The 10552-nt window shown below is 39.6% G+C and overlaps 1 protein-coding gene across 1 annotated transcript; it reads left to right on the top strand.

Annotated features, from left to right (window-relative positions):
* The first annotated feature begins 60 nt into the window (after positions 1 to 60).
* Positions 61 to 8826, top strand: abhd5a (abhydrolase domain containing 5a). Its single transcript, XM_044118262.1, has 8 exons — positions 61 to 169; positions 1793 to 1873; positions 3094 to 3179; positions 3952 to 4327; positions 5680 to 5834; positions 5951 to 6062; positions 6140 to 6326; positions 6883 to 8826. Exons 1-8 carry the CDS (start codon positions 138 to 140, stop codon positions 6970 to 6972), a joined length of 1119 nt encoding a protein of 372 aa, XP_043974197.1. The 5' UTR covers positions 61 to 137; the 3' UTR covers positions 6973 to 8826.
* Positions 8827 to 10552: the final 1726 nt, after the last annotated feature.

Below are 10552 nucleotides of genomic sequence, written 5' to 3'. Positions count from 1 at the left end.
ACCACTAGGGCTAATTACAAAGAGAAGAGGAGGCTGTATGGCCGCCCGGCGGAGTTATTCCGACCGACAAATCTAACGGCCACAGTCTGACTAAGGTACGTCAGTGTCGGTGAGAGTCACGTGACAGCAACTACAGTATGGCTGAGCTGGAGGAGACGGCTAGAAGTGGGTAAGTTCCTGCTGTCAGTGCAGAATGTTCTAATTTGATTAACATGTTTTTCCGAACCGCTCTGAAAGTTTCCGTGCGGTTCTGTTTTAAAGTTCTGCTTGTTGCGATAAAAAAATCAAAAAAAAAACCACACAAATTAAACCTGAAGAGTTCAGGTGAAGAGTTCCAGCTGGAGCCCTCAGTCGCCCCCCCCCCCCCCTCTGGCGGTCATTGACCTGTTTATCATGGACCAGAACTCTCAGTCCACCTCTGAAGGTTTACTTCACAGGTTGTCGGCCACCGGGTCCGGTTCATGCAATGCATTTGCCTGTTTTTGTTACTGTTATAAATATTATAATAAACCAGTAAAGAATAACTACAAAAAAATATGTTATTTTTTGGTTAAAATACAAAACATGAAATTGAAAAGACGATTTTTTAACGGTGGAAAACAAACACCATCAAACTAAAATTATATTTAGTTTTTGTATTTAAAACCAGAATAAATCGGCTCGTTCCCTTAGATTCTATCAACATACAACTTGCGCGCTCCCTTTGTGGTTAACCCTGACGTCACTGAGCGTAAATAGTAATGGTGTTATCGACAGGCATAACATTTTTACTTTAAGCTCTTGTCAGAGCCAATCATAATTTTAGCGGTATTCATTTAGCTATATTAGATATGTAGAGAAACTATTCAAAATAACCTGAGGTGGTTTGACTGTTACTCTGAAGAGAACAGGCTACATGCATGCAGGTGATTCTTATTTTTAGTTTAAACATAAAATAATAATAATAATAATAATAATAATAATAATAATAATAATAATCCAACGGCCAAAATTGTACATTTTGACTCATCTGAAAAACAGGTGGTACTTTGCTTTTAATCCTTTTGTTTTGTTTTAGAGTAAAAAAAAGTCTATTGTGTTTTTTCTATCAGTTGTTTCTGGTGAGCAAATCCAGTCTCCAGAACATGCACAAAGAAAACCATTATCGTTGGCAAATTAAAGTGATAGCTGCTGATTTCATGCAATTAACTTAATTACTAATTAATAACTGTCCTATATAACTTACATAAAAAGTGAATATTTCTACTATTGTTCCTTGCTCTTTCTGATTTTCAGAATTCTCTCCAGCATGCTAGATATGAACTTGTGGAACCAATCCTGTAAGATAGCCACAGACCCATTCTTGTTTTCTTTAGATCTTGGAGTTGGTCCCACATTTTCTGAGTAATGTTCTGATCTTTTAGCCACTTTATCACGCCAGCCTCGTGACACAGAGAGTCATTTTGCTGGAAAGTCCACAGTATTGACTGTTGCTACTTGCTCTTGTTCAGACGTGATCTGGTGAGTGAGTCTGTCAGTCAGTTCTCTCTCACAGCAGAGCAAATGGGGACAGCGGCTGATTTTCTGACTTTTGCAGAGGTAGATAACTTAGTCATGTAAGTTTTGGTGATCACAGATCTTCCAAAATTGTAAAAATCTGGGCATATTTATGGACTAGCTGATTTATCGGTGCACCCCTTCTTATCTTTAAGAACTCATTTATAGTAGGAACCTGATCTTAACTCATGTTGTTCCCAGTGTTCCTGTACCTGCTCAGTGATCTCTCCCCTTCTCCACCTCTTCTTCTCTGCAGGATTGTGCAGAGAGCGTTATCTGTAACTGGACTTCCCAGTCTGGCCAGCAGCGTTTGGAGCTACGTGGATACCACCATAAGGTAATTCCTAATTTCTGCAGCTGCCACAGGCTCCTTCCACAGCCACTGGAATTGGTGCAGGTCTATATTAATCATGCTTTTGGGTGTAGTAATGGAGTCAGACCTGAACCTTCAGAGCCTCATAAAGACAGTTACAAAGTTGGCCTTCTATCACCTGAAGAACATTTCCAGGATGAAAGGACTAATGTCTCAGCAAGATCTACAGAAACTCATCCATGTGTTTATCTTTAGCCACATTAACAGTGTCTTCACAGGTCTGCCTAAAGAAATCAAACCTCCAGCTGCAGCTGATCCAGAATGCTGCTGCTGGCGCTCTGACTAAAACCAGGAAGAAAAAGCACATCACCCAGTTCTAGAGTTTTTCCCCTGAGAGAATAGATTTTAAAATACTGTTGTTAGTTTATAAATCACTGAACAGCTTAGTACCACAATATATTAAAGATCTGCTGGTGTCTTATCATCCTTTCAGACCTCTCAGGTCTTCTGGTTCTGGTTCTGGTTCTGGCTCTGCTCTGCATCCTCAGAACCAGAACCAAACATGGGGAAGCAGCATTCAGCCTCTATGCACCACAAATCTGGAACAAACTTCCAGATAAAGTTCCCTCGAGTTCCTTTAAATCAAGACCACGACCCCATTTGTTTATATTTGCCTTTGATTAATAGCAACTGCAACATCATTCGTTTTAGTCTTAATTCCAACTCTTCATAACATGTCTTTATTTTGCCAATGCAATTCAATAGGTTTTTTGTTTGTTTGTGTTTTTATTGTGGAAAGCACTTTGAATTGACTTGAGCTATACTAATAAACCTGACTTGACTTAACAATTGAACAGGTGTTACACAGTGGTCATTAAAACCGTTTTCATGAAAACATCCAATCATACAAAGTACAATACACTGATGAGGATGTGAAACTGTCTTAAAAAGGAACAGTGCAGTACTTTCTACATTTCCCTTCTCTGTTAGATGTTTTTGCTTCACATCTTTGCATATTGTGACAGAGGGAATTTCAAACTTGTTCCTCTTAGAAATCTGTTTAGTTCAGTCAGATTGTTGATTCTCCTGCTGCATGAATTCAAGACTGAACAAAGGTCTGCATCAGAAAACCCTTTCACCCAGGCACCAGCAGAACAACTTAATGTCATTTCACTAAAACTGATATTGAGTCATAAAAACAGGATATTACACATATAGTAAAGTTTTCCTCTATGTGTTTGCAGGTGGTGCTGGATCCCTGGCTGGCTGCCATCATGGTGTCCCACCTCTCAGAGCCAGCTGAAGGCTGCAGAGGACAGGATGCTGAGCTGTAAGGATCAGAGCTGTCTTTGTTTTCTTAGCCAATCACTGCCCTGGGAACATGAACACATAACAAGGATGGCACTTTCGTTTTCTTTCTCTTCGCTAAACTCCAGCTTTATGTCTGTGTGCCAGATATCTGTGCAGAGTTGATCCTTATGGACCTAAAGCTGATTAAAGACTGTTCCTGTTAGAATCTGACCATAGAAACAGACGGTGTTTTTATACCTTCCTCTCATAAGACCTCTATCTGTAGCATCTAGGCCTGCCATGATCACAAATTTTACTGGACGATAAATTGTAACAGGAATTATTGCGATAACTGATAACAATGTTGTTTTGAGACTATTTTCAAGTCATAATAATGCAAGATCACCCTCTTAAAGTCTAATAGACTTTGATTTTGTACAAAACACGCCACATTACAACTGGAAGACATTTTCAATATCCAAAGTAAAACATGGCAACCAAAAATAATTAATAAAAAGGGAGAAAAAACTCTACAGACCTGAAACATGAATAAAATAAAAGTACAAGCAAAATTGCCTTTCAAAAGATATGAAGTCACAATGGAATTGATCAAGCTCTCTTTTACTTATCATGCAACGAAGTGATTAATTGCTTATTGCAACAGGCTAAGGAGCATCAGAGCTCCTATTTGCATGTCGAATTACTCACCCACTCTACCAAGAAGTCTAGTCCATCGTTGTTGGGATTATTCTACATTTGATCCTCTAATCATTTTTCCTTCTCTGTCGCATGGCTCCTTTTGTTCTTGTCAGGTATCAGAACTGCATTTACCAAGCAGTTCGTCCCCGTCTCCTGTGGCAACATGTTGTGGACGCTGGCTTTTTGCAGTGACGGTGTAAAGAATAAAACCCCCATGGTCCTGCTGCACGGGTTTGGAGGTGGTGTGGGTCTGTGGGCTCAGAACATGGAAGCTCTCTCACAGGATCGGCCGGTCTACGCTGTGGACCTGCTGGGCTTTGGCCAGAGCACAAGGCCTGTCTTCTCCACCGACCCTCTGGAAGCAGAAGCTCAGTTTGTAGAGTCTGTTGAACAGTGGAGGGCCAAAGTGGGTGTGGAGTCCATGATAATCCTGGGTCACAATCTGGGAGGATTCCTGGCTGTGTCCTATGCTATTAAATATCCAGGCAGGTGAGTTCAGATGAAATCTGTTCTGTTATCTTCCTGAAGTGTTTTAGTTTCTGAGCTAACATTCTGAAAGGTTTCATACTCTTCCATGTTCTGTCCTGATTCAATCCTAAGTGATAATGTGCTTTACTGTATAAAACAAACACTGAGTATTTTCTAATTCTGAACTGGAAGGAAAAACTTACAAATAAATCCAACTGAGAATTTGTAGTAAGACTTGAAAGCTGATAATGACAGACATTCTCCATCCTATCTGAGTTCTGGATGCTTTGGAGAGACATGAAAACATTTCAGAGTAGATGTTAAAGGGACAGTATGAAATAAAATTGACTTTTTGGAGTTTCACATTATGCTATTATGTTATTTCATCATCAAATACAAAGTTACAACTAATTTTCCATGGCAACCATTCAGCTGTGCAAAACGCTTGGGTGGACCTAGCCCCGCCTTCAAGACATTGCGCCAATCTTTGCACAGAGCACCCCTCTTCCAGCCCTCCCACACTCAGATCCTTCAGACTAGCAGGCAGCAATTAGCAAACACTTGGTTGAACTGTGCACCTGCCAAGCTCATTATAGAAGCTACTTCTCAGAAACTTTGTTAAAGGGTTAATAGAGAGGCCATGTTGTGATATGTCCCTGAGGGTGGAGTTTCAGAAAGGCCCAATATCAAGGCATTATATTACAATGTCAATTTTTTTAAGTTGTATTTGATATATATATATACAGTACAGACCAAAAGTTTGGACACACTTTCTAATTGAAAGTGTGTCCAAACATGAACTTAACAAGTTAACTTTTGGATACATATAATTTTTACATCAGCTAAAGGTAGCATAGTCACTTGATTGTGTCATTAAATTAAACTATTTGGCTGGAAAACGCATGATACTCTTCCTTTAGGGGCATGCTGTGGTGGTGCAGGGGGTTAGCACCCCCCACGTTTGGAGGCCTTAGTCCTCGACGCGGACGTCACGGGTTCGACTTCCGTTCCCGGCGACCTTTGCCACATGTCTTCCCCCCTCTCCTCGCCCGCTTTCCTGTCTACCTACTGTCACAAAAATACGAGTCACTAGCGCCGCAAAAACTCTCCGGAGAAAAAAATGGAAAAAAATAAAATAAAATACTGTTCCTTTAAAGCTGGTAGCGACACACCTCTCTACACACCTCAGTGAACATGTTGGTGTCAAATATGCACCAAGCCTGTTTTCACTCCATGCACAGAATTACATTGACAGGTTGTTTGTTAGCATAATGTTGAGCATCAATGTGTTAGCAGAATGCCACCTCTTTACTTGTTTGAATGGAATTGACGGCCCGAGTCCATGTTAAGCTGATCATTTCCGCCCAATACAGGGTGAAACACCTGGTACTGGTGGAGCCGTGGGGTTTTCCTGAAGTTCAGGAGATGGTGGAAGCAGACCGCCCCATTCCGGTTTGGATCAAAGCTCTCGGAGCGATGTTCAGTCCCTTCAACCCACTGGCCGGCCTGAGGCTGGTCGGACCCCTCGGTAAGAGTCCAATGCACGTTATGCTGGGATTCCAACTCTGGCATTAACTGCAAAGGGAATGAAGAGATGAGGTTACAGCAGTGATGTTATAGCTGAGGCTGATGGTGTCTCTGTAGGTCCTACTCTGGTTCAGACACTGAGACCCGACTTCAAGAAGAAGTTCTCCTCCATGTTCTCAGACAACACCGTGTCAGAGTACATCTACCACCTGAATGTCCAGTCTCCCAGGTCTGCCTCCCCCTGCTCCTGCCTAACACCACCTACACCAACCCACATCACTTATCCAAACTTTTGTACACCCACAGCGGAGAGACTGCTTTTAAGAGCATGACGGGTTTGTACGGTTGGGCTAAGAGGCCCATGCTGCAGAGGTTAGACCAGCTGCATCTTGACATCCCCATCTCCATCATCTACGGCTCCCGCTCCAGCATAGACAGCAGCTCAGCCGCCTCCATCAAAGAGATGAGGACAAACTCTCACGTGGAGGTTATTGTGAGTTAATGTACATTGTCCTCCAGTACACTGGTGGCAGTATCTTGGTATAAGGAGTGTGAAAAGTGTACATTGTACCACAACACAGGAGCATTGCTGCAACACAGAACAGGATCAATGTGCACCATTTCAGTATGAATGACAATTTATCTATTTATATACTTAAATTTAATGTATTTCTTGTATGTAGGTTAGTTTTTTTATATGTTCGTTTTATCTTTTGTTTCTTCTATTAACAATATTCACATCACTGTTCCCAACTGAGCAACTTGGTCACTATATTTAGCATTTTTTTATGATCTCCCTTAGATATTAGAACATTGATGGTGTGTTGTGAACTTATTACGTTATTAAAATAATTTGTGTCAGCTAAAATCAGAATCGGTTATCAGCCAGAAAACTTCAATATGTGCCCTCCTGTTACACCAAGTTCTGGAATCGTAGTTGTTTTTTTTCCGTGACTGCATGTCGAGTTGCTGTATTTGGCTACCAGTCTTCCTCAACACGTTGTTTTTTGACCAGTCTCTATCTGCCTGCTTCCTTTCTGTTCCTGCAGACCATGCGTGGAGCTGGACACTATGTCTTCGCCGACCAGCCGGATGACTTCAATAACAAAGTCTTGCAGGTGTGTGAAAAAGTGGACTGAGAACAGGGAGGTTCTAGATGTGAAACTGCCGAGCAAAAGGAGAGCATGACTCATTAACATCTCAATTTGATCTGCTGTGGGACCTCCTTAAGAAAAAAGGAACAAGTGTCTTAGAGAGGGAAAAAAAGGAGCATGACTCAGATATAAAGACATGATTAGAATCATCAGACCAGTGACTCAGTGGTATTCTTAGAACCCTAAAAAGTCCAGCTGATGCCATTCATCTGATCGGTGCTATTTTGCAGCATTCCCAGTATGACCCAATTATCCCATTAGACCCGAACTGGGTGGTTCATTTGAATTAGGTGTGAACGCCACATGGAAATGTGTCACTATACATTTCGGGTTGGAGAGCAGAAGGATCTGTTCCAAACATATCATCTGACTGAAGTCCACGTACATCTTCACACTCAACCTTCTAAAGTCTTATAAGAATGGGAAAATTACTCCATTTTCTTTTATTTTTGTTCTAACTCAGCATTTATTCATAAATCCTACATGTGCATACATCTGGGATGTTGAGTGAAGAAGTTACTTCCACTACAACATTGTTTTTGTGCTCAGCTTTTGTTTGTTTCTGTCACACTCACATGTTTACTCCAGCTCTGACTGATGTTTCTGTGCTGAGCCTTTTCAGTGGCCTCTTCTTCCTCCTCTGATCCAGAATTAAGCTGAAGTCCAGAGAAGCTGGAATTCCTGGAGCAAAGGTTTTCTGTAATTCAAAGATTCTCAAGTTAAGCTGAAATGTCTGAATCTGTTCAGAATGAACAGTCACGCTGATAAAACATTTAAAAAAGTGGAAAACTGTTGAATAACAATTTTTTGTTAGTAGAATAACTACATATATTTGATGAAATTAGTGTTTTCTAAAAACACATCTCATTTATGTTTTTCTGAGAGTATTGTAAATATTGAATTTTTATGTTTGGAATGGTCTATTTTAAAAAGTGCAATGTACTTGTGTTCTTCCTGCTGTTTTATTGCAGCCTAATTAACATTAAAAAGCAGTTTTCAGAGCACAACCTGGGATAAGCTATCTCTCACAGGTCTAATAAAGGTCGTCACAATTAGGAAATGATCTATCTTGTCATTTTCTTTATTTGGCTTAGTACACAGACAGCCAGAAATCTGGGAAAACAACATATCTCAATGCGTTCTGGCTTTTATCCACACAAAAACTGTTTTATGCAACTAAAAACAATTATGAAAACACCGACCGAAGTAGAGTTTTGAGAAAACTTAATATTTGTGTTTGAGTGTGTTGATGGATAACTGTAGATGTAGGGTTTGCGACAGTATGTCTACACACTTGCTTTCACATGATTCTCAATCGACAATGTCTTTGTTTTATTAACTTTATATTCTAATACGCCATTTAAAAGTAGTTCAACCTCCATTTATGTCCACACAAATTAACTTAATGGCGGCATATTTAATTCCTAATAGGAAGTCGTGGTCGATTTGAAGGATTGTGATTGGTTGACACAGGTTTGAGTTTTGCGCTACACTGCCCCCTATAGGTTTGGCATGTTTAAAACAATGCTTATGGGCGTATTAGTGCAGGTTTATGTGAATGGAAACTTATTTTTTAAAAAGATGTGGCAGAAATCTTTGTTTTTATAAAGACCCAGCTATATGTATTCTAGGCCTTTTGTTTCAAAACTTGGATTTTCCTTTTTCATAAGATTGTTTGAAACCAGAATTTAACACTTTCAGAAGGTAACATACTATACTGCCTTTAGACTTTAAATATAAAATAAGTCTAAACAGATTTTTTTCTAGACAATACTGCAAGGACTGTGCTGTTTTATTTTCTCTATTCGGTTTATATGAATAAATTGAATGCTTGACTCAGCTTTGTCTGCTTTATTTCTGTTAATCTCTGGGTGTTTGTCATACGAAAAAGGAACTGAAAACACATTAGAAAGATACATTATTATTATTTATTCCTAAATCTTGATAAATACAATCAGTTAGATAAATCTTAAGGATGTCTTGACAACATAAAAAATTGGATGACAAAATTTTTGTCTTTTAAATAGAAACAACAGATTTTTGGACCAGAGTTATTGAAAAAGAAACTGCTTAGTCAGAGTCATAACCTGGATGGCATTAAATTAGTCTCCAGTAATAAAGTAAAAAACTTATTATTTCTGACCATGGTGTGTCATTTCATTCCCATACTAAACAAGTTTCTATTATTTACTTTTTTTACTTCTGGTATATTGCTAAAATTTGAAATATTCAGTCCAAGAGTGAGACTGCAAAACTAGTCCATGCATTTAAGGCTGGACTAGTGTAAATCTTTACTATCCGGTTGTAGAATATTTTAGCTTTCCTTCATCGGCTCCCTGTGAAATCCAGAGTAGAATTTAAAATTCTCATTCGCACATTTAAAGCCTGTAATAATCAACTCCATCATGCATAAGAGACCTGATTGGTTCAGATGTTCCTAACAGAACTCTTAGCTCTCTAACCACAAGTTTACTGCTGGTTCTTATAAGACATATCCTTTCAGTTTGAAGCATTTGTTCAGGTAACATCAGGCTTTCTGCATTGAGGTTGTCCTCCATTTTTGTTTTGAGAAGAGCAAAGAGACTCCACCATCTGTATTTAATAGATAACATGATGAATTGTTTTTATTACATACTTACTGTATGGAAAACTGACAGACTCTTTATTCTCTCATGGCTGTCTAGTTAAGGTTTTTATTTTAACAGAGTAGCAGATGATTAGGAGATCTACCTGCCCACAGCCATTACCATCTACAACAACTCTTTGAAGAATTTTGAATTAATATGAGTTACAACAACATTCATTTTCTCTTTGGGATCCATAAAGTATTTTTGAAATGTAATAAAATTTTTATCCCAACTTTTCTCAACATTTTTCTTTTCACTTTCCCATCCTGTACCAGATAAATTATTCATGGGTGGGTTCAGCCCAGGATATTTTTAATTCCCCACATGTCCACTAGAGGACGCTCAGATATAGAGGTCCTAGTATAAATGTCCAGTCATCCTCCTGTGCTTTTGTTTCGTTAGCAGAGAAACAGTCTCAAAACTCTACAAACATCTGACAGGCTCCATTATTTGGACCCAAATATCCACGTTAACACAAACACTGATGCTTAGATCTTCCTATTTCATTCCTGCTTGCAGGTTAATGGATACAGCAGGTATTTCTCATCTTTCCCCACTCAGAGTGATGACTGTAGGCTGTAAAAAGCTTTTCTAAATGCTAGGAAGCCTTAGAGACTTTTAGTCGGGATTTTTTTCTGATACTGGAACCCTCAGTTGACAGTTTAGACATGAACATGTTCCACTCCCACTGAGGCTTTGCTGGATGGCTGATCTGTGGCATTAACTAGCTATTACCCTTAGGCACACCTCAGGACACACACATACACAGCAAGAAGACAGTGATGCCATCCTTCCTCTGACATGACACCCTTAAGAACTACATGGCAGGGTTGGGCCGCTCCAGACCTGTGAGTCATTCGTCTGACTTCAGCACCCACTAATGAATCACAGGCCTGATTACTGGAGCTGGAGTTTGTCAGATTGGGTCATCCGCTCAA

This window comes from Gambusia affinis, linkage group LG05, assembly GCF_019740435.1.
Source record: "Gambusia affinis linkage group LG05, SWU_Gaff_1.0, whole genome shotgun sequence".
In the NCBI taxonomy this organism is placed as follows: domain Eukaryota; kingdom Metazoa; phylum Chordata; class Actinopteri; order Cyprinodontiformes; family Poeciliidae; genus Gambusia; species Gambusia affinis.
The sequence above is the reverse complement of the archived record's forward strand: the minus strand, read 5'-3'. Positions and strand labels throughout refer to the sequence as shown.